The 25,523-nt window shown below is 38.4% G+C and overlaps 1 protein-coding gene across 1 annotated transcript in view; it reads right to left on the reverse strand.

The window, feature by feature from the left end:
* LOC126163107 (ryanodine receptor) overlaps window positions 1-25,523 on the reverse strand; it is a 737,240-nt gene that overhangs the window by 67,026 nt on the left and 644,691 nt on the right. Inside the window, exons 78-85 of the mRNA XM_049920028.1 lie at window positions 24,154-24,223; window positions 18,179-18,358; window positions 12,920-13,151; window positions 7,097-7,185; window positions 6,793-6,962; window positions 6,416-6,561; window positions 6,241-6,311; window positions 6,063-6,128 (exon numbers count right to left, since the gene is read on the reverse strand). Of these exons, the coding sequence (XP_049775985.1) occupies window positions 6,063-6,128; window positions 6,241-6,311; window positions 6,416-6,561; window positions 6,793-6,962; window positions 7,097-7,185; window positions 12,920-13,151; window positions 18,179-18,358; window positions 24,154-24,223 (1,024 nt within the window). The remainder of the gene's footprint in view (window positions 1-6,062; window positions 6,129-6,240; window positions 6,312-6,415; window positions 6,562-6,792; window positions 6,963-7,096; window positions 7,186-12,919; window positions 13,152-18,178; window positions 18,359-24,153; window positions 24,224-25,523) is intronic.

The following is a 25,523-nucleotide window of genomic DNA, read 5'->3' on the forward strand; positions in this document are numbered from 1 at the left end:
TCTGACATCAGTCCTACAATCAGTGTTCTGTTTTGTAGGTATGATTCAAACCACTTTTTCCCTGTCCCATGAATACCTAATGCTTCCAGTTTTTCTAAAAGAATGCCATGATTGACAGTGTCAAATGCTTTGGAGAGATCTAAATTTATTCCTGCTATGCTGTTGTCTTTTTATAGATTTCTGATTATTTGTTCAGTGTAGCACATTAGTGCTGTTTCTGTATTTTTACCTGCCTGGATGCCATGCTGATTTCTATTTAGTAACTTATGGTCATTTAGCTATTTGTTGATTATGTGCTTCATTAATTTTCTTTTATTTTGGAAACTGCTGGAAGGAGGGATGGTGGTCAATAGTTTTCTATCTTATTCTTGTCACTGTTTTTGAATAATGGCTTCACTTTTGACAATTTCATCCTTTCTGGAAACACTCCTTCGCTAAATGATAAGTTGGCTATGTATGCCAAGAGCCTTGCAATTTGTGCAGCTGTCATTGTTGTGATATAAACAGGCACCTTATCTACTCCTGCTGACATTTTAGGTTTCAAGCGTTTCATTACTTTGAACACTTCATGTTCATCTGTTGGATGTATCCTCATGCTACAAGCAGCTTTTGGAAATTCAGGTTTTTTTTGGTTTGTAAATTTCTAGCTTAATGAAGTTGTTGCATTTATGAAGTAATTGCTGATGTAATTTGGCAAATCTTGTTTTTTAATATTGACATTTTCTGCATTTTTGAGAATTATATCCTGATCTTCACATCTCTTTCCTGTTTCATTCTTCACAATACCCCATATGGCTTTCGATTTGTTATCAGAGAGTCTTATTAAGTTGTCATTACTCATAAATTTTGCCTTGGCAATTACTTTTTGATATACCCTCCTGTAATTCTTAACATATTCTATGAACTGTGGATCTGTAGATGTCTTCCATTTAGAGTCTTCAGATTTCCACAAGAAGTTTCGATGCCAACTGCGATCCAAGAACTTGGCTTTGTATTGTGATGTGATATGATTCTTGAAACCTTCTTTGGAAAGCACATTTCAAAATATCCCATGAAAATTGAAGAAAAAGTGTTATATGCATCATTTATATTTGTTAGAGACAGTACTTCTGCCCAGGACTCACTAGTTACGATATTTGTAAATTTTACACAGTTTTCAGTGGAAAATTATCTTTTATACATGAAGTAGACTTTTTTCTGTTGCAGTGGCATTGAAGGAATTTTGAGGACAAATTCTACTTCTGTGGATTGTACATTTGAAAATACTGGGTGATCAAAAAGTCAGTGTAAATTTGAAAACTTAATAAACCACAGAATAATGTAGATAGAGAGATAAAAATTGACACACATGATTGGAATGACATGGGGTTTTATTGGGGGGGAGGGGGGGGGGAAATGTCTGACAGATGGTGCTGGACAGCAAAATGTCAGTAACTGCGGATGACAATCATGTATAAAAGGAGCTGTAATCAGAGAGAGAATCAGATGCGCCAGCATTCGCAGCATATTGACGTTACCTGAAAAGGCACTTTTAGTGAAGCTGTATTATCAGCGTTACGATACTATCCCCATAGGAAGGGGATTCGAATGGGTAAAGGTCCGTTGACAAATGCAGCTGTGGCGAGAATGATTTCGAAGTTCGAAGCCACACATTGTTTAGACGATAGACCCTGTAGTGGCCGACCGAGCACAAGGTGTAATGCTGCTGAGACAGTTCAGGAAGAAATAGAGACTGTAGCGGGTTCGTCTATGCACGGGGAAGTCAGCGCTCATGCAGTCACACATTGCACTGGCATTCCATACACTCTTGTTTGGCTGGCACTGAGGCGTACCCTCCGATGCTATCCGTACAAAATCCATCAGCATCATGAAATGTTACCTGGTGATTTAGTGAAGCAGTGGGCATTTGCGGTGTGGGCGTTTTAAAAGATGGTGGAAGATGACGATTGGTTGAGTAACGTGTTCTGGACCGATGAAGCTCATTTCACGCTCGGAGGGTCTGTCAATGCCCACAACTGCAGAATTTGGGCTACCGAAAATCCTAGAACTGTCATGGTAACTCCATTGCATGACGAGAAAGTCACAGTATGGGCTGGATTTACCACATCTACCGTTATCAGGCCTTTTTTCTTCGAGGAAAAGTGCAGGTGACACCTGTATATAAGAAGGGTAGAAGGACAGATCGTCAAAATTACAGACAAATATCCTTAACATCGGTTTGTTGCAGGATTCTGGAACATATTCTCAGTTTGGATATAATGAATTTCCTTGAGACAGAGAAGTTGCTGTCCATGCATCAGCACAGCTTTAGAAAGCATTGCTCCTGTGAAACGCAACTCGCCCTTTTTTCACATGATATCTTGCGAACCATGGATGAAGGGTATCAGACGGATGCCATATTCCTTGACTTCCGGAAAGCATTTGACTCGGTGCCCCACTGCAGACTCCTAACTAAGGTATGAGCATATGGGATTGGTTCCCAAATATGTGAGTGGCTCGAAGACTTCTTAAGTAATAGAACCCAGTACGTTGTCCTCGATGGTGAGTGTTCATTGGAGGTGAGTGTATCATCTGGAGTGCCCCAGGGAAGTGTGGTAGGTCCGCTGTTGTTTTCTATCTACATAAATGATCTTTTGGATAGGGTGGATTGCAATGTGTGGCTCTTTGCTGATGATGCTGTGGTGTACAGGAAGGTGTCGTCGTTAAGTGACTGTAGGAGGATACAAGATGACTTGGTCAGGATTTGTGACTGGTGTAAAGAATGGCAGCTAGCTCTAAATACAAATAAATGTAAATTAATGCAGATGAATAGGAAAAAGAATCCCATAATGTTTGAATACTCCATTTGTAGTGTAGCGCTTGACACAGTCACGTCGATTAAATATTTGGGCGTAACATTGCAGAGCGATATGAAGTGGGACAAGCATGTAATGGCAGTTGTGGGGAAGGCGGATAGTTGTCTTTGGTTCATTGGTAGAATTTTGGGAATATGTGGTTCATCTGTAAAGGAGACCACTTATAAAACACTAACACAACCTATTCTTGAGTACTGCTCGAGTGTTTGGGATCCCTACCAGGTCAGATTGAGGAAGGACAGAGAAGCAATTCAGAGGCGGGCTGCTAGATTTGTTACTGGTAGGTTTGATCATCATGTGAATGTTACGGAAATGCTTCAGGAACTCGGGTGGGAGTCTCTGGAGGAAAGGAGGTGTTCTTTTCGTGAATTGCTACTGAGGAAATTTAGAGAACCAGCATTTGAGGCTGACTGCAGTACAATTTTACTGCCGCCAACTTATATTTTGCGGAAAGACCACAAAGATAAGATAAGAGAGATTAGGGCTCGTACAGAGGCACATAGGCAGTCATTTTTACCTCATTCTGTTTGGGAGTGGAAAAGGGAGAGAAGATGCTAATTGTGGTACGAGGTGCCCTCCGCCATGCACCGTATGGTGGATTGTGGAGTATGTATGTAGATGTAGATTCTGGTTTTGTAACTGCTACCGTGACGGGTGAGAGATACGCCGATATGTTACAGAATCACATCATCCCCAACCTGGCTGATAAACACCTGCTGGAACGTACGATGTTTATGCAGAATGGCGCTCCACCCCATACTGTTAGACGCGTGGAAGATCCCTTGCGTGTGTCGTTTGGTAATGATCGTGTGCTTAGCTGCCACTTTCGTTATGCTTAGCCTCCCAGGTCCCCACACCTCAGTCCATGCGATTATTGGCTTTGGGGTTACCTGAAATCGCAAGTGCATCGTGACCGACAGACATCTCTAGGGATGCTGAAAGACAACATCCGATGCCAGTGCCTCACCATAACTCCAGACATGCTTTACAGTTCTGTTCACAACATTATTCCTTGACTACAGCCATTGTTGAGGAATGATGGTGGACATATTGAGCATTTCCTGTAAAGAACATCTTTGCTTTGTCTTACCTTGTTATGCTAATTATTGCTATTCTGATCAGATGAAGTGCCATCTGTCGGACATTTTTTGAACTTTTGTATTTTTTTGGTTCTAATAAAACCCCATGTCATTCCAAGCATGTGTGTCAATCTGTACCTCTCTATCTACATTATTCCGTGATTTATTCAGTTTTCAAATTTATTGAGGTTGCAGTAGGTACTGGGAGATGAAGAAGCTTGCACAGGATAGAGTAGCATGGAGAGCTGCATCAAACCAGTCTCAGGATTGAAGAACACAACAACAACAACAACTGACTTTTTGATCACCTGGTATATTATCTATAAGACTGTTTGTATTATATATTATTCTTGTGAGTTCGTGTATGTGTGGAAACAGATTGAAACTACATAATAGATTTAGGAATTGATCTTTTTGCCTACTTTCATTCATAAGCTTTATGTTGAAATCCCCACAGACAACTACAGTGGCTCCTTCAGTAAAAAGAATGTTAAGCAGTGTTTCTAATTTATTAATGAATATGTCTGTGTCTCCATTAGGCGGTCTGTATATTGCTATTACTAGGACTTTTCCCTGTATTTCATACAACTGAATAGCCGCTGTTTCAAAATGATTTTCCACACTCAATAATTCAGCTTCACATTTTCTTTTGTACCTGATATGCACCAACAGTACCACAGGAAATAGAATAGTTGAAGAACGGGATCCATTCTACCGAAACATCATTTATGATGGACATGCTTACCCAAGTATTGGAGGAATTTGGGTATCAACGTGATATTCTTCACATTGCTGGTGGAGGACATATTGATCATCTGTAATCTAAACTTGAAAGATTCATAAATGTGTACCCCAAAGTTCGTAGCTGTATGACTAATAAATATATGCATTCAAAATACATATATTCTTTTTGAAACAACCTGTACATTTTTTAAATTAACTTTTCTGCCTTTGTAATGATTATTTATTTCCTATTACTGGCCAGTTTCAGTTGTGCAGATTTCAATGGATAGTTAATGCCTTGTTTGGCAATAATTTGGATTACTTTTTTGGGGGTTCATATCACCTCTATTCACATTTGCTATCTTCATTGGATGGAAGTGATCCTTTAATTCCATAGTTATGAAATATCAGTCAACAGCTGCAAAATGTTTCAACTGCATTATTTACCATTTCTGTGCTAGACATCTATATTCCAGCTGAGGACTGATACCACCCGAGCATGATATCAGTATTGTTTATTTTTGATTTTATTGCAAGTTTATACTAGGAACCCCCCCCCCCCCCCCTCAAAGGAATTTCACTCTGCAGCAAAGTAAATCCATAAATGAAGCATCAAAATGCACACCAAAAATGGAGCCACTTACGTATGACACAGAAGAGGCCAAAGGAAAATTTAGTTTGGCCTTAGTGAAGAATCAGTGGCAAAATAAATATTTGCATCAATCTATAAGCACCTCTCCATGGTTTAGTTTCAAAAGCACTGTTAGTACATACAAGTCTGAGTCAGGTTACAGATCTGGTATTGTATACATTTTTAATCTGGCATGAAGGTTTCAAAATTTGTTTCATGAAGGAAATCACACAAAACCAACAAAGTGTCTAAGTAAAACTTTTCTATAGGCATCTGGACAGCAGAGAGGTGGCTTCTGTCACCCCCCCCCCCCCCCCCCCCCCCACTCCCCCGTCCTCCAGAGGACAATTTCTGTCTACTCTATAAATCTATAAACTTACAGAAGTGTAAGGTTAAGGCAGTATAATTGTTGTGTGTCAAAAATATTATTCATCTCCACCTAACTAATAACATTTTGCAACAATCCAATGTCTCTCTTTCCTTGACTCAACTCAAATTTCTTTGTCATCTCTTCAACATTTTCATATATATTACACAAGACTATCATAACAGTTCAAGAATGTCTCTTTATCCCCTCAGCCTCCTGCAGGTTGGCTTAGTGTACATTCCAAATATTTTAACGTCATCTTTAATGTTGCCTTTTATGTCTTGTTACCTACGGAGGACTTCATTAGAATCCTCCTAACATAATTACACACTAGTTTTCTGCTGTGTTTGACAGAGGTTTGGTGTAAGTCAGCATGTGACAGCTATCTCAACAGAAATAAAACTCACCTGGAAACTTGCAGAACTTGTAAGGTCCTTTAATTTCAGGAACATGTCGAAGTATTTCAGGATCAACTGAAACAGAAGTTCACAGTAGAGTTATTTCAGTCACTGATAGAATACAGACCATGCTAACTTGCAGTGTATGACAAGTAGTACATAATTATAAATTATCAAGATAGCCCACCTCCACATTAGATGCAGACTCTACTAGTGTGTCAACCATCTGTTTACCAATTGTACCATTCACAACATTGCCTGAAAGAACAAACAATGCAGAGATATAGTGGATGCAATTTTAGAAACATGGACCTTACTCTTTTTACTACAACAGTATGACAAACACAGTAAAGCTTCCATACCTTCAAGCATGGACAGCATCATAGTTATCATGTCCTTCTGCAAATTCAATAGTTCCTTCAGGAGGTCTACCTGACTAGAATGTTTTGAAAGTTTGTCCTGCATGTGCGAAAACAGGAACAGGAAGCCTCCAACTGCATCCCAGAGCCTACAAAGTGAGTACGTGTCATGAATCCAGTCAGACAGTCCAAACAAGTCATATGTAACTTAAAGGGACTTTTACAAATAAAAAAATATTGACAATCCTTTTAAATAATGAGGAGCATCTGAATAATGGCAGCTTGTGTGGATGGCTGTAAACAAATGCTCCTCTTATGTCATAAATACTGTCAAAATTTATTTTGAAAAGGAAAGAAGTACTTTATATTACAGCTCGTACCTTGAATGGGCCAAAGCCTGCTGGTTCTGTGTGCAGGGCCCCTGGATTACTTCAGTAAGTGTGTTAAACACCTGACTTGCTACTCCAATGGCTTTGAAGAAATTTGCCTTACCAGCAGGATCTATTATTTCCTTACTTGAGTAGTGCCAGTAAAAGTCCATTATTGATTCCTAGAAGCAGTACCATCTATTTTCAATAACAAGTTTTAGGATAAATAAAAACACCAACAAGTATCAGAAGAATAGGAAATTATAAAGCTAAACTTAAAAGTAATAAATTATAATACTATTTTGAGTATTTATACCTGTAATCGCAGCAGGTAGTCAACAGTGCAGATGACAACATTCACTGTTGTTGTATTCCCAGCTTGTGTCCTCAAGTAATTCTGCCATTCTGTGAAAGAAAATGGAATTACATTTCAAATTATATAAAGTGTGGTAAGTTACAAAAAAATAGTCATGCAACATATTTTTCTTCTACTTTATGGAAACCACATATGATACAGACTGAATATTGAAACAAAAGGAAAATGCAGTTACTTTAGATATATTTCTTCACTTTCAGTGTCCTTATGTAAATCTTTGTGTGCATATATAAACATGCAAGCATACATACATACATACATACATTAATCCTTGTTCTATATATCATGAATAAGACAGTTCATAATGACGTGGAATGTGTCACTTTAATGTAAGTTTTCTTTACACAAAATAATTAATAAATATTTTTTTAAGTAATTTCCATTTGAAATTTCAGTTTGTACTAAGTCACATCATGCCATAATATTTTTTATTTAATAATTACATCACTATTATGTGACTGAATGCCTGTTGTGTGAGAATGATACAGCACTTACAACCTAAGTATGAGAAATGAAACAGAACCATTATGCACTTTTTATATGTGCATCAACATGTTTAAAGTGAAGCTATATCTATATGTACATCTACATCCATACTCCGCAAGCCACCTGACGGTGTGTGGCAGAGGGTACCTTGAGTATCTCTATCGGTTCTCCCTTCTATTCCAGTCTCGTATTGTTCATGGAAAGAAGGATTGTCGGTATGCCTCTGTGTGGGCTCTAATCTCTCTGATTTTATCCTCATGGTCTCTTCACGAGATATACATAGGAGGGAGCAATATACTGCTTGACTCCTCGGTGAAGGTATGTTCTCGAAACTTCAACAAAAGCCCGTACCGAGCTACTGAGCATCTCTCCTGCAGAGTCTTCCACTGGAGTTTGCCTATCATCTCCGTAACGCTTTCACAATTGCTAAATGATCCTGTAACAAAGCGCGCTGCTCTTCATTGGATCTTCTTTATCTCTTCTATCAACCCTATCTGGTACGGATCCCACACTGCTGAGCAGTATTCAAGCAGTGGGTGAACAAGCGTACTGTCACCTACTTCCTTTGTTTTCGGATTGCATTTCCTTAGGATTCTTCCAATGACTCTCAATCTGGCATCTGCTTTACCGACGATCAACTTTATATGATCATTCCATTTTAAATCACTCCTAATGCCTACTCCCAGGTAATTTATGGAATTAACTGCTTCCAGTTACTGACCTGCTATATTGTAGCTAAATGATAAGGGATCTTTCTTTCTATGTATTCGCAGCACGTTACACTTGTCTACATTGAGATTCAATTGCCATTCCCTGCACCATGCATCAATTCGCTGCAGATCCTTCTGCATTTCAGTACAATTTTCCATTGTTACAACCTTTCGATATACCACAGTATCATCCGCAAAAAGCCTCAGTGAACTTCCGATGTCATCCACAAGGTCATTTATGTATATTGTGAATAGCAACGGTCCTACGACACTCCCCTGCGGCACACCTGAAATCACTCTTACTTCAGAAGACTTCTCTCCATTGAGAATGACATGCTGCGTTCTGTTATCTAGGAACTCTTCAATCCAATCACACAATTGGTCTGATAGTCCATATGCTCTTACTTTGGTCATTAAACAACTGTGGGGAATTGTATTGAACGCTTTGCGGAAGTCAAGAAACACGGCATCTACCTGGGAACCCGTGTCTATGGCCCTCTGAGTCTCGTTGACGAATATCGCAAGCTGGGTTTCACACAATTGTCTTTTTTGAAAGCCATGCTGATTCCTACAGAGTAGATTTCTAGTCTCCAGAAAAGTCATTATACTCGAACATAATACGTGTTCCAAAATTCTACAACTGATCAACGTTAGAGATATAGGTCTATAGTTCTGCACATCTGTTCGATGCCCCTTCTTGAAAACGGGGATGACCTGTGCCCTTTTCCAATCCTTTGGAACACTACGCTCATCTAGAGACCTGCGGTTGCTGATCTGGGCACTGCTCTTTCTGCAGCTTTAGTAACCACCTATCCCAAATTCCCAGTCAGTACATTTGTACTGTCTGCAAATATCACAGTACTTTGTAGAGTACAGATATAAAATTACAAATACTAGTTGAGTCTCTGTGATATGTATGCATCACAAGTCAATCATCTATAGGTAAGTGGTTACCTTTCCTTTGTTTTTCCATCCTGAAATTGCCATTATTGTAATAACACAGTTTGTATAAGTATTTGGAATAAGAAAAGAGTTTTAAAATACATTCATTACAGAAAAGATTTTAAGTTATTAATGTTCACTGTGATGTTTACATTATACTAGTGTTTAACAGCCAACTGTAATCTTCAGCTGTTTCAAAAGGGTTGGTTCATGCTGACCAGTAATCATATTCTATCACAGAAACAGCAACTAAGAAAGAAGTAAGTGTCAATGAGATAAATGTGCAACAGCCTGGAATATATCACCAGTGATAACGTATACTACTGGAACTGTTGGTTTATTAATGCCATGTTTCACTATAAATAGCCACGCTCTAAGTGATTTTGCAGTAAAACTTGGTCCATATTCTGTGATCTAAGTTGTTTGAAGACAACACCAAGGAAGCTGAAACTGATCTAACAATTGTAAATATTTTTCGTCTTGTGACGAAGCAAGCTGGGATCTCTTTACTTCCTTTCTTGTTTTGCCATCTGCCTCCTTCAATTCATTTTTGACTAATTACCATTAACACACTAAGTATAATCTGCATTTCCATAAATATAGTACCAAATCTAATTTTGTGTTCAGTTTTTTGTATGTACTCAATTTCCTAATTCATTTTGACTATTCCTAGTTAATATCTTATGTTGCAGGGTGAAAGCAGTAATTGTTTCGTAACTTAAATTCTGTTGTTGACTTATAAACATATATAAATTCTGTACTAATTACAAATATTTGGAAGAACCACCACTAGGATTCTTAAACTATTTATTTTATCTATTCGAAAACATGTTAGCAAAGCCAGCCCTTATTTAATTCCAAAATAATTACGAGGTTTGTCAAAAGCACTGTTTGCATAACTATATCTGTTAATTTCGTCATTCAAACAAGTAATTCGACCGTTAAGAAACCATCAGAAACAAGGCATTTCTCAATGTATTCAGCTAATTGAATGAGTTGTGTTTTAATTGTAATTTCTTTAACATCAAACAATGTATAGTCTCAGTACCTATCATTGTGAGGATATATAGGGGCCTGACTTTTGGTCCTGAGACAGTCAGTCCACGGCTGATTTTCTGACGAGAAATCTGTATTAGTTAGATCAACAACAATGCATCAACTTAACCATGAAATAAGTATAACACAAATAGGCTGTGTGTTAAAACAATGACAGTTTCTGTTCAATAGCGTCACATGTACCATATTCTTATCCAAGAACTGTGTGGCTATGTTTTTACTGCTCATAGATGCTCAACAGTAAACTCCTGACATATGCCTGAAAACTATTAATGAGGCTTATCAGAAGTTAACCAATATTGAACTGGCCATTGTATGGTATTGTATTACATTAAACTGGGGACCTAGAAACAACAGAGAGGTTTCGTCCCGCCATAGCCCTCAGAGGTTCACAAACCCACAACAGGCCACAGCAGTCCACCCACCCCACCATCACCCCACACTGAACCCAGGGTTATTGTGCGATTCAGCCCCCAGTGGAATGATTAAACATCACCATTTCAGATCTTCTGTGAGTTAAGTTTTTATCGGATACATGGTTCAGCACATGCCTGAATTAGTTCCTATTTAAGAAACATCAAGCAGAAAGTTAATAGGACATTTGAGGAACACAAACAAGAACACTATATCCTCTTCATGGAAAGGAATCACAATGAGCATTGTGCAGGGTACAATCATGGACCTGCTATTGTTCTTGCTCTTTGTCAGTGGTCTAGTCTACCATTTTATTTGAATCAGGAGGCAATTTTTTTTCCATTTTAGACATGATAGAAGCATTATTGTCAAGCAAATCAAAGAAGCATCTATGCAAAAGTGGTTAATGATTTTTTTTGTTAAAGATATTAACTGGTTTTATGCAAATGGACTAGCTCTAAATTTAGAAACAACACAGCTCATCCAGCATTGCACTGTCAAAACATCACACTCATTATAAATGTAGTTTACAAAAAAACAGTGTACTAAGTTCTAAGTTCTTTGGTATGCATATTGTTGAAAACTTAAACTGGAAAAAATCATATAGTAAACCCTATAAAACAATTAGGATCAGCTACTTTTCCATAACAATAATTGACAACTTTGGGGGAGGGGGGGGGTCAATGATGAGACACAGAAATCAGTCAGTTAATATATTTTACATATTTTCATTGACTGATGTAATATGGTAGAATATTCTGGGGTAGCTCCTCTTTTACTCAAAAAGGTATTCCTTGTACAAAAGAAGATAATTAGAATCATATGTGGAGATCACTCGGGTATATCTTGCATGCATCTGCTTAAATACTTGAGAATATTAATCACAGCCTTTAGTTTAAATGTAAGAGATATATTATCATTTATTCACTAACAGCAGACCATGTACACAATGTGGGTTTTGATGACTAGACTTATGCAAATATAGTCCCTGCAATAATAAGATTTTACATTTAAAATTACAAACAACATTCACATTTTATCTTAAAAATTGCATGTTAGATTTAGGTTACCATACAATTATAGAATTCTTTTATCTTGTAAACATGGATTCTTATTAACAGGTTCTGTGATGCCTCCCAAAGTAATTGTATAGTAGGTTTCTCATTGCCAGGAGTAGTTTATTACACAGCTTTACACCATATACTTAAAACTATTTTGGCACTTCTTAATCTAATATGTTCTATGAGAGATACAGCAATACTGTATGAGAGGAAAATACAATCTGCACTTCCCTCTGGTGAATCTAACTTCGACACAGAAAGAAGTGCAATGATTGGCTATAAATCTAACAATGGAGAGTCTAGGTTGGAATATCAACTCCAGAGCAGTTGGAGATGGCACTCATGTGTGCATCAGATGTGCCTTCTTGTGTGTATGTGTGTGTGTGTTTTCCTTTCTTTTCTGAACAAGGTTTTGGCTGAAAAGTCAGTGTGAACCATCTTCTTATAGTGCCTATCTGCAACTCAATGTGTCATTTTTAAGGTGAGTATCAGCTATGAATCTCTTTTGTAATCTTCACATTAAAATAAAATATATTACAGACAGCTTAAAATGCTTTCACGTGTAACTTAAAGGTGTTTTTCCTTAACACCACCTTCTATACAATACAGGAATTTTTAAACTGGAATAATTAGTTAATTAGAAACTTGTACATGGCGAGCAAATATGTAATCATCTCTGCAATCTTTTGATTAAGTGACACATTGCATATTATAATATTTATTGTGAATATGATCTAGGGAACATGGAAGAAACATCCTTAATAACTAATTGAGCATACAGAGAAGATACACTAGTACAGTACAAGCAAAACAATAATTAATTCTAGTCACTGGTCAAAGTACCAGACAGAAGGGGTACTGATGGCTGTTGATTATCATCACATTACCTATTTTGATTAACTTCTGTTACTCTGACATCACATTCACTCACTGAAATATGCCAAGAGAGGCACTGCACACATGATACAGACAAGTTCTACATCTCAAAAAATTCAGCACAAATGACTGTTTTAAAAATAATTAAGAGTTTCCATAAAGAAGTTCAGCTATGTTGTAAGTATCCAATTATGAAAACACCTTCAAGCCATACGTACCAAGATTGTGCCCTTCACAGGTCAGTTGTATGAATCGGAAGAGGGCACAAGTGAACTCAGCATCATGCATGTTCTTCTCTCCTGCAGCTCCTTCAGATCCTACCCCAAGCCCTTCAGCTTTAGTGTTACGTTCAAATGCATCCAAGTCCAGAACACTGCAGGAGTTCATGAGACCAGCAATTGACGTGAAGAAACCAACATCCTTCTTTTCCTTGAGGTGGTTTAGCATTCCCTAATAACAAATAATGTAATTAAAGGTGGTTATGAAACTGATCGCTTCCAGCTTTTGTCTGAAGAGGAGAGTGGGAAGTTTCTCAGCAGACAACCCACAACAAAAGAAAGGGATGCAATTACAGAGGCAAAAGATAACTGATGTAATAATATCTATACATTATTTACACCTTCTCTCTCTCTTTCTACCCATTCCCTTTTCTTATTGGAAGAGGGGGGGGGGGGTGAGGGAAATATTGAGAGACAAGAGGAACTCTATTTAGAGTCAGTAGTGTAGAATGAAGAGGATAAGTTGTATTTCATTCATACTTCCCTAAACTCAAGATGTAATTCTGATTTATCCATAAATAACATTGTAATGATATTGTGTTTAATATTCAAACAATTCTTCTTGAGACTGTTGATTCAGAAGCAAAATATTCTTCTTCTTTTCCTTGAAATTATTTTCTTTCTGATTCAGAGCTTGGTCTTCTAAATACAAATGTATATGCTTTGTATTGTCACTGACAATTGCTGTATGTGTGCACACATGACTTTAGCTTCATGTTACACTTTCCACCTTCTAATACCATGTCACCCTCACAACATCCCCACAATGACCCCCTTAAGTTTTATTTACATTCCCTCCGCAAACATGCCTTCACCCTAGCCAGATTACGCTCCCATATTTTATTTACTCAGGCATGTCTGACATTTGGCATTACCCCCAAAGGCCTCACACTTGAAGTTCCTATCTCTGGCTGTAACCCTACTTTCCATCAGTCCCTATACCAGTTGCAAACCGAACAATCCATAGCCCTCACCCGCCTAACCCTTCACCTACACATCAACTCAGCCAATGAACACACCCGTCAACTCCTATCCCAAATCAAAGCCCTCAATCTTTCCTCTCCCACTTCCACATTGGCTGTTCAGAGCATCCTCCTACAGTCCAACAGCAAATTAGAACAGCATGCCACCCTCCACCTCAAAAAAATATCCAATTTCCTGGTTTCCCACCTCCGGAAAGGCAACTCACTTACCCTCCACAACCTTTCCAAGAAACCTCAACCTCCTCTCATTGCACACAAACCCAGTCTCTCCCATCTACTCAATCTCCCACTTCCAGCTCCCCTCCCTCCAAAACCTCAAAATTCCAATCAACACAGTCTGGAACCACATCACCCTAATTCAGTAGTTAACCTTTCCTCCAAACCTCTCTCCCAATCCAAAACCTCTGTCCTATCCAAAGGCCTCACCTTCAACTCTACTCCCAGATTCAACCAAACAGCCCTCATCAAAGATTTACTGTCCTCCATTCATAGTCTCTGCTGGAAATATCACTTTGCCACGAAGAAAAATAATCCTAATCCTACTCCTAATGGTCCAACTCCCCAAGACACTATCGAAATTGAACCCTGCCTGGAACAGTTCCGTCCTCCGTCACAGCAGGACGCACCTCCTCTTCCTCAAAATCACCCTCTCCAAACCTTCCAGGAATTACTCACTTCCAGCCTTGCCTCTCAGTCTTTCTTGAAAAACCTTAATCCTACTCCCAACATCACCACAGCTGATGCCCAGGCTATCCATGATCTGAAAGCTGACCGATCCATCGTCATTCTTCCGGCTGACAAGGATTGTCGGGAGTATGGGGCTAAGGGATTGCGTCAGCTTTCAGACAACACTACATACAAAGTTCGCCATCAAAGACAAAAACCACTTTCTCAAATGCCTGCAATCCTTACCCAATCTGTTACCCCCAGAAACCATCCTTGTAACCATTGACGCCACTTCCTCGTACACAAACATCCCGCACGTCCAGGGCCTCGCTGCAATGGAGCACTTCCTTTCACGCCGATCACCTGCTACCCTACCTAAAACCTCTTTCCTCATTACCTTAGCCAGCTTCATCCTGATTCACAACTTCTTCACTTTTGAAGGCCAGACATACCAACAATTAAAGGGAACAGCCATGGGTACCAGGATGGCCTCCTCGTGCGCCAACCTATCCATGGGTCACTTAGAGGAAGCCTTCTTGGTTACCGAGGCCTGCCAACCCAAAGTTTGGTACAGATTTATTGATGACATCTTCATGATCTGGACTCACTGTGAAGAAGAACTCCAGAATTTCCTCTCCAAACTCAACTCCTTTGGTTTCATCAGATTAACCTGGTCCTACTCCAAATCCCATGCCACTTTCCTTGACGTTGACCTCCATCTGTCCAACAGCCAGCTTCACACATCCGTCCACATCAAACCCACCAACAAGCAACAGTACCTCCATTATGACAGCTGCCACCCATTCCATATCAAATGGTCCCTTCCCTACAGCTTAGGTCTTTGTGGCAAACGAATCTGCTCCAGTCCTGAATCCCTGAACCATTACACCAATAACCTGAAAACAGCTTTTGCATCCCGCCACTACCCTCCCAACCTGGTACAGAAGCAAATAACCAGAGCCACTTCCTCATCCCCTCAAACCCAGAACCTCCCACAGAAGAACCCCAAAAGTGACCCACTTGTGAGAGGATACTTTCTGGGACTGGATCAGACTCTGAATATGGCTCTCCAGCAGGGATACGACTTCCTCAAATCCTGCTCAAAATGAGATCCATCTTTCATGAAATCCTCCCCACTCCACCAAGAGTGTTTCCGCCATCCACCTAACCTTCGTAACCTCTTGGTTCATCCCTATGAAATCCCCAAACCACCTTCCCTACCCTCTGGCTCTTACCCTTGTAACTGCCCCCAGTGTAAAACCTGTCCCAAGCACCCTCCCACCACCACCTATCCCAGTCCTGTAACCCTGAAAGTGTACACAATCAAAGGAAGAGTCACGTGTGAAAGCACCCACGTGATTTACCAACTGACATGCCTACACTGTGAAGCCTTCTATGTGGAAATGACCAGCATCAAACTGTCCATTCGCATGAACAGACACAGGCAGACAGTGTTTGTTGGTAATGAGGATCACCCTGTGGCTAAACATGCCTTGGTGCATGACCAGCACATCTTGGCACAGTGTTACACCGTCCAGGTTATCTGGATATTTCCCATCGACACCAACCTATCAGAACTCCGGAGATGGGAACTTGCCCTTCATTATATTCTCTCTACTCATTACCCACCAGGCCTCAACCTCTGCTAATTTCAAGTTGCCATCCCTCGTACATCACCTGTCATTCAACAACATCTTTGCCTCTGTACTTCCGCCTCGATTGACATCTCTGCCCAACCTCTTTGCATTTACATATGTCTGCCTGTGTCTGTATATGTGTGGATGGATATGTATGTGTGTGCGAGTGTATACCTGTCCTTTTTTCCCCCTAATGTAAGTCTTTCTGTTCCCGGGATTGGAATGACTCCTTACCCTCTCCCTTAAAACCCACATCCTTTCGTCTTTCCCTCTCCTTCCATCTTTCCTGATGAAGCAACCTTGGGTTGTGAAAGCTTGAAATTTGTGTGTGTGTGTTTTTTATTGTGTCTATCTACCAGCACTTTCTCGTTAATCCTGGTATTGGTTTTTATAAATATGGTATAGGGGTGAACATTCTTGGCTGTTTCACTGAAAGAATTTCATTTGATTTTGTATATGATGTATTATATTTCATGCTAAAATGTATAAAAAGAAATTAATTTGTTAGTACTCTGTATGTACAGTTAAAATTACTCTTCTTTTTAAAATATTTGAAATTATGAAATTTCCAGTATACTTAAAATTCATATTATTAATTGTACAATCTAACCCTAATTATTAAATTTATTTCTGGATTCATTTATAAAATAATGTTATATGTAAACTCTTTTGCTTTGTAAACTCTTTGGAATATTATGAGTACCGCAGAAAGTCAGTAGTAGTGGTCATGCCTCTGATGGAGACAGACATATTTATACAATCTACACTAACAATGTAATTTGGAATGTTAAGTGGAAATTGTAAAAAATGGTGTGATATTTAATAATGTGACAAATAATAAAATTCAAGAAATATACAGGCAAATCTTCATCAGTTATTTAGTCATCAGGAACCCACAAAGTTAAATCAAACTTTCAGCTGCTAGAATGTACCCCTAGATCTAATACTTGGAGCCAACAACAAGAGAAAATGAAGATAAGTAAAAAGTTTTTCTTTTGTATATCTTACACATCCTGAAGCTTTTGAAACCAATGAAGACATTAAGAAAAATTTAATGGTGATGTGTGGGAGGGTAAGATTACAAGTCCCGATGGTACCAATCGGCTGCTGTATCATCCTCAGCCCACAGGCATCACTGGATGCAGATATGGACAGGCATGTGGTCAGCACACCGCCATATGCCAGTTTATGAGACCGGAGCTGCTACTTCTCAATCAAGCAGTTTCTCAGTTTCCCTCAAAAGGCAACACCTATCCCTGAGAAGTGCTGACAAGAGATCTTGATTCTCACCAGAGAAGCCTCCTCAAAATATGCCTCACAACCACACAGTGTATTCCATGTGACTCCAACAATTATAAGGATTCAGGATTCAACAAATGTCAGCAGCCAATCATGTTAACTATCCCCATTGCCTGTGAAATGTGTCTACATCTACATTATATAACTGGATACATCAAAAATCTACTCACCAAGTGGCAAAAGGAAAAACCCATATAAGAAAGTTAAGGAAATGTGTGAGCTTTTGGAGCCAGTGGCTTCTTTTTCTGACAGAAAGGTTAAAGGGGTAGGGAGAGGGATGAAGAAAAAGGACTGTTGATGTTTAGGGAATGGGGACAATTATGGAAAAGTCGCCCAGAATGCCAGGTCAGAGGAGACTTACTGGACAAGACGAGAAGGAAAAGTTTGAGACTTTTCTTCTCATCCTCTCCGGAATGTCTTTCCTGATTCAGGGTTCTGGATGGCTTCTCCATAACTGTCCTCATTTCCTAAACATTGCCAGTCCTTTTCCTTCATGTCTCTTCTTTCTCCTTCAACCGTTCTGCTACAAGGAGACACTGATTCTGAAAGCTTGAACTCCAACTTCAATATGGTGTGATGATTTAATTTGTTTCATGAATATTGCTGTTTCTCACCATTTGAATATCGCTGTTTCCTCCTCTCAGTATTGATATACCAAGTTGCAAAGTTTTCATAACCATTTCACTTGGTACTCCTTTGCATGCTGATATATGCAGAAGAACCATCTCTGCAACACCACGATTTGCTAAGCGTGCTTGATGGAACAGGAGCTTTTGTTTTTCCATTTCTTGTTCCTGTAGACATGTACATTATACCATAAGAATGTTATCAAACACAAAACATTCTACTTATTAAACTTACAGTAAGCCTACTTTCCTTAATTGTTAACATCTCTGTTCCATTAACAACCAAATAAAGTTCACAAAATAATTATTAAAACATAATACGTAGAATTTTTTTTTAAATTTAGACTATCTTTTGTTATTTTTGTGGCAATGTTAGCATCAGTTTTAAAACATTCAGCACTTAGTCATTTATAATTAAAAATAAAACATAAAATATACAAGAAAACGACCCAATTCTCAAAGCAATGAGTATATATTCCCATAAAAATGTTTATACCACATCAGACTGTTAGATAAGCTATCGAACTAAATCCTTTGTCAGACACACACACAAACACACACACACACACACACACACACACACACACACACACACACAAAAACAACTACTAAAATTGTGGTTGAAAAACATGAAGAAGAACACAAGGCTGACTTGTAAAAGGAGAGAAGCAGACAGATCAACTGCTGTGAAAAATATTTTCAAACTCAGACACTGACAGCTTATAGCTACTAAACACCGAAATAATTTTAAACAGAAGGAGTCGGTTGAAGAACTGAATGGTACTGGGTTCCAGTGCTCAATAAGATGTGTACCATATATAATGATAAGTGTGTCATTTCCAGGCATGAAGATTAAATTTTACAAACAGAATTTTATGTGGGCATGACCAATACCAGCAGTTCATCTGAATGAATGGACACCTTCAAACAGGACCAGAGCAGATGACAGTGTCCAAAAATGCCAAATTGTGCATGATTTTAAAAAAATGTAATGTCACATCTGTATGTAGTAGCATGTGGAAACCATATTTTACTTTAGTCAGCAGTGAGCCAAGATTTGTATCAGACCTTCAGAAAACCAACAGCTTCCCCTTGAAGATGTCCTTAGCAGATAGGGATTTCAACAAGAAATTCCCCAACCGTGGCATAATAATGCAGAATATTTTAATAATTTACATTTCCAGCCATGAAGTTTAAATTTTACAAACAGCATTTTATATGGGTATAGCCAATAATCAGTTGTTCATCTGAATGAATGGCCTCCAAACTGGCCGAGAACAGAGTTGCCTACCCCATGACAAAGCACACTGTTGATCACAACATGGTCAATTTCAAATGCTGTTTTAGAATGCACGCAGCACCATTTTCTCTAAACTACATAGACGCAAGTTGTTCTTGGAACCTGTCCCTGATTCCTGTAATCCTCCTCATCTCAATGTCAACTAACCCTCTGCTCCACATCCACTACCAACCTCTCCAAGTACACTAACTTCACCAACAGCTTCTTCCTCGGTGACTTCCCTTCCACTGTTCTGTGACCCTGTCTAAATCTAATTCTCCATATCGTCACCATCATGTGCCGGAGGAATTCACCAGTGCCATGCTCCATGAGTCACCTTCCTGTCTCATGCACCTGCTGGCCCTTCCTCTTGCATTCTGATCCTGTACATCTGGTGCCTTCCTCTGAGCTGACAGCCACCATCCTCCAACCTTCCCTCTCACTCCCTGGCTCTTTTCTCTCCTCCCCCATTGCATCCAACACAACATTTCACCACAGTCAACCGGCAGAAATGCAGTCCTGGCTTTGTGTATTCAGCTGGCACAATTTATCTGTACAACTGTGTGTGTATGTGTGGGAGGGGTGGGGGTGGGGGCATAATTTCGATGTCTCAACACATGTACAAACATGATAGAAGTTCAAAAAAAAATAGCAAATTCACATTTAGCCTCCTATTGTCTATGTTCTTCACAAGACTACACAGTCCATTCAATGAAGGAAAATTATGGGAAAAATCATTTGTTGCAAATTTTTGCACAGTGCAAGGAGTGTGTGTCCTGAACAACACACTGAAAATCCTGATCAGTTGCGTGTGAGGATTCTCATGAGGGATCATTTAAAAAAAACTTTTTATTGGTAACTCAAATCCCACAGCTTTTAGTGAAATTGAATTAAGTTTCCTACAAAAAAAATTCCTATTCATTCTTTCTGGGGGAGGCAAAACCATAGATTATTAAAAATATTGTTTTAAAAGTATAAAATTCATGTCTAGCTTTAAATGAAGTGGGTTAAAAACAAATACTCCATGTATGTAGTACATCTGAGTGCAGTAGAGACATATTAAGGGATAAACTATGTTTCTGGAGCATAACAGGGTGAAGGGGAGGAAGCATGAGGCAAGGTAGATTGCCAGATTGTGTTCATGCACTTATCTCCTTCATTAGTAAAAGTCTCATGAAGTTCTTGACCAATTTACTACAAATTTTTACACACAGCTCTAATAAACAGTCAGATGGACATAGCATATGTATTTTTAATATACATAATTGTATTATACAGAAGAATTAGATGGGTAGATCACGTAACTAATGAGGAGGTACTGAATAGAATTGGGGAGAAGAGGAATTTGTAGCACAACTTGACTAGAAGAAGGGATTGGTTGGTTAGGACAAGTTCTGAGGCATCAAGGGATCACTAATTTAGTATTGGAGAGCAGCGTGGAGGGTAAAAACCAAGAGACCAAGAGATGAACACACTAAGCAGATTCAGAAGAATGTAGGTTGGAGTAGTTACTTGGAGATGAAGAAACTTGCACAGGATAAGACCACAACAACAACACAGAGTATGTAAATACATATATAATATATAAAGGGGAAATGTTGTTAGCAATAATCTCAAAAAGATCTTGACTGATTTACTTCAAATTTTTAAGTGATACTCAAACAAATATTATATATTCTTTAAACAACAATCTACAAGTTTTCAGTTAAAACCGACTGCGAGAAAGAACATGCTACACTGTAAAATGTGAGATTTTTTTTTCCACTGTTAGTTTTAACTACAAAAGCTTTTATGTTTAAACCATAAGACAAATCATTTCTCCTATACATATTTTTTCTCCATATACATAATTTTAAACAAAAACTGTATACACAACTGCATGCTATTTTGTTTTCTTTCTCACAGGTTGTTTTAATGGAAAACAGGAAAATTATATTTATAGCTGACTGGCTTATGATCAGAATACTACTATGGAATCTGAATCATTAACAACTTTGTAAACCTGCCCAATTGTAGATTAAAACTTTGCAAAATACTGTCACTGAAGCTACTACCCTCACAGATCCAGCAGTTGAAGAGGTCCCTCTCACACCCCTTATACCAATGATCCCAATCAATTTATACATTCATTTTAAGTGACATCAATTTCCACCACTTGAGGTTTTGTTTGCAATTGTAATTCAAGTCCCAGTCGGGGCACACATTTTTAACTGTCCCCGTTGACTTACATCAACGCCTGTAAGCAGCTAGGTGTATTCATTTCATTGTAATTTCATTCTAACATGCTGCATGGTCACCGATGGTATCTGTTCTTTCGGACATGTCCAAAAGAACAGATACCATCTTCACATATAAAAGTGATAATGAAACACATCATCTAATAATTGCCTTATCTGGTAGCAATGATAACATCTCCTATACTGTGAGTTTAAATTTATTAATTTTTCATCTGCATTTTTATCCTTTCTCTTTAAATATTTTCCTTGATTTTATGGTATTCATTATATTTATGTACTCTTTGCCACACAAATACTTTTTGGGGCACTATTTCTGCTGTTTCCAGTTTTCTTCCAAGATTTTTACTACACGTATTTTCCTGGTTATACATACCTTTGGCAGTTCTCTTGGTGTAATGTCTGTTCTTTTCTGTAATATTAGTCTCTCCTTCTTTCTTTCACCCTTTTTCTCTTTAGCCATGTCCCATACCTTCCTCCTCCATTTTGTTTCACATAGTGCATTAGTGAATGCCCCCCCCCCCCCTCCCTGCCCTTTCTTTTAATTTTTAATTTACTTTCTCTAAGTGCTTTATTATTATTTATTTGGTCTTCTCTTTCTATACTTCTACCCTTTCTCCATATTATACTTTTCTTCTTCTAATTTTGATTTTTATCTGCCCCATCAGCTTATGAGTCCTACCTGTGCTTATGAAATCCCTGCAGCTCATTATTATTACATACTCTAGGTTAATAATACTGCGTGCCTCATTCGACTGTCACTTGCAGCCTTTTTTTATTTTATTAATTCATTTTCAGTGCTAATTGCAAAGAACTTGCTGTCATCTTGCTGAGAGGTTGTTCTCTGCCATACACGTGATGGGACATGGAAAAATAATAGAAAAGCTAAACTGGAACTGCTAACTTGGAATTTGATATCAGGTTGTAATCCTCACCATATTTTTATATCTAAAAACAAAGATGATGTGACTTACCAAACGAAAGTGCTGGCATGTTGATAGATACACAAACAAACACAAACATACACAAAAAATTCAAGCTTTCGCAACCAACGGTTGCTTCATCAGGAAAGAGGAAGGAGAAGGAAAGACAAAAGGATGTGGGTTTTAAGGGAGAGGGTAAGGAGTCATTCCAACCCCGGGAGCAGAAAGACTTACCTAAGGGGGAAGAAAGGACAGGTATACACTCGCACACACACATTTCCCTGATATCCAGACAAGTCTTAGCATTTTTCCCTCACAGATCTTGAGATCTCAAGGCTAAGCAAAGACAAAAGTTGGCAAAAAATTTAATGTCTGTTTGTGTCTGTGTATGTGCGGATGGATATGTGTGTGTGTACAAGTGTATACCTGTCCTTTCTTCCCCCTGAGGTAAGTCTTTCCGCTCCCGGGGTTGGAATGACTCCTTATCCTCTCCCTTAAAACCCACATCCTTTCGTCTTTCCCTCTCCTTCCCTCTTTCCTGACGAAGCAACCATTGGTTGCGAAAGCTTGAATTTTGTGTGTATGTTTGTGTTTGTTTGTGTATCTATCAACATGCCAGCGCTTTCGTTTGGTAAGTCAGATCATTTTTGTTTTTAGATATATTTTTCCCACGTGGAATGTTTCCTCCTATTATATTCTTCTCACCATATTTTTATTGTGAAGTGTGTTATTTCTCTTAGCCTGGCTTTCTGAGTGACTTTCTACTCTATAAAGCATGTTTCTACATCTTTTCTGTGATTTTGCTGCTCCACTGAAGGCTCTAGTAGTTCAATATTTCATGTTTTTTTCTTTTTCTTTTTTTCCCCTGTAGCCCTACTTTCTCCACAGCCTTGCATCAACATTTTTAATAAATAGTGAGCAGTTGGCTGTCTCCTGTCATATTACATTTCCAGCTGACCTCTTTTTCTTTTTAAAAAATTATTCTCTACTGGTACTGACATTATGGTACCAAAGTTCAGTGTTCAACTTTCCAGAACATCTGAAATGATCACTTATGCTGAACCAACTGAGAAATGAGATTACATAAAAAATGCTAGGTCTTGAGTAACACGAAGAAATCCCAGTTATGTTACATTAGGTTATTCTTCTGATATTATGCAAACTGAAGTCACATTGAGAATGCACAAATATTATATCTCTGGAAGCAGTTTATGATAAAAAATGAATTTCTGATGAATAACTACAGGTGTAAAGAATTAAGAAATCATAAGGATTATCTGTTTATATATTGATAAGAAGACAAGTACAAAGTTATACATACCATTAATTTGTCCATTGTTCGCTATAGAGATCAGACGGAGTTATGGTTAGTAACAGTAAGCAATTAATAAAAGAAAAATTAGAAAATTTTAATTCCAATTGAGTGAAGTTGTTGTATGTTATCTCTGTGTGAATGTAGGAAAGGATATTGGTCACTTTAAGATGAATAAAATGTAAATAAGACATGGAAGGGCTATATCTGCTTACATGGATTGAAGCTGCTCCCTCTTCATCACCGCCTTCTTCTTCACCTTCTTCTTCTTCCTCTCCACAAGACCTGAAGAAGATAAAAGTACAAGCACACCTTCAATAGAAAGCTGGACACTACACACAGAATTATTTACAGTTGGAACATATGATTGGCATGTTTCTAAAATGTGATGCTCCTGTGAGGTTTCGCCAAGTACATATGAAAATCCACTTTCTATCTGTTTCAGTTTCCTTCCTCTTAATCTGTTCATCTTTAAATGAACTTTCCATACACATATAAGATAAAGAATAGTATGTTTACAAACAGAATCCTCTTCTTCAACCATGTGAGACAGTCCGACTCCAGTCACACACCCACCCACCCACCCACCCACCCACACACACACACACACACACACACACACACACACACACACAGACACTTGGGAGTATGTGCATTAAGTGCATCTTTATATGCAGTTGACCTTGGGTAATAAACAGTAAGGACAAGAGAGGATACAGTGATGCTACAGAAGAATGCTGCAGATTAGATGAGTAGATCAGTAACAAATGAAGCGATACTGAATCAAATCACAGAGAAAAGAACTTAATGGTGCAAATTGAGTAAATGAAGCGATAGATTGATAGGGCACATCTTGAGGTCTTGAAACACCAGGAATCGTAAATTTGGTAACAGAGGGAAATGCATGCAGGAGGTAGGAAATGGGCTAAAAACTGTGTGAAATGGATCTATGGGCTTGAAACAAGAAAAAAATAACTACACTTTTCATAATAATGTTATTTTCCATCCTGGATTTTCCATTTAAAAATTTTTACACATATTTCATTTAAAATTTAATAAATAACTTGTCACAAAACATGTAAATGTTCAGTACACCGAAGTAAATATGATAACTCTTAGGTGTTATATTTAGCCATGCATCATCAAATCAGTGACGGAAAAAAACCGGCAACATCAAAAATTAATTAATGTAGAGTAACGAAATTTCAGGAATACTATTGTCTAGGCAAAATATTTACGTGATTAACAATGCAATATAAACCATTACAAATGTGAAATGCTGGAACATTAATAATCAGTGTAACTGCCGGAACACTGAAGGCAAGCATGCATACGTGGATGCATTGTATTGTACAGGTGCTGGATGTCAGTTTGTATATTAGAGTTCCATACCTGTCGCATTTGGTCTGTCAATACAGAGAGAATTAGTGTTGTTTGTGGATGATACTGGAGTTATCATGTTATGATGTCCAATATGTACTCAATTAAAGACAGACCTGGTGATCAAGCAGGCCAAGGCAACATGTTGGCACTCTCAAAGCAAGTTGCGTTACAACAGCAGTATGCAGGTGAGTGTTATCCTGCT

The sequence above is a fragment of the Schistocerca cancellata genome, chromosome 2 (assembly GCF_023864275.1).
Source record: "Schistocerca cancellata isolate TAMUIC-IGC-003103 chromosome 2, iqSchCanc2.1, whole genome shotgun sequence".
Lineage (NCBI taxonomy): Eukaryota > Metazoa > Arthropoda > Insecta > Orthoptera > Acrididae > Schistocerca > Schistocerca cancellata.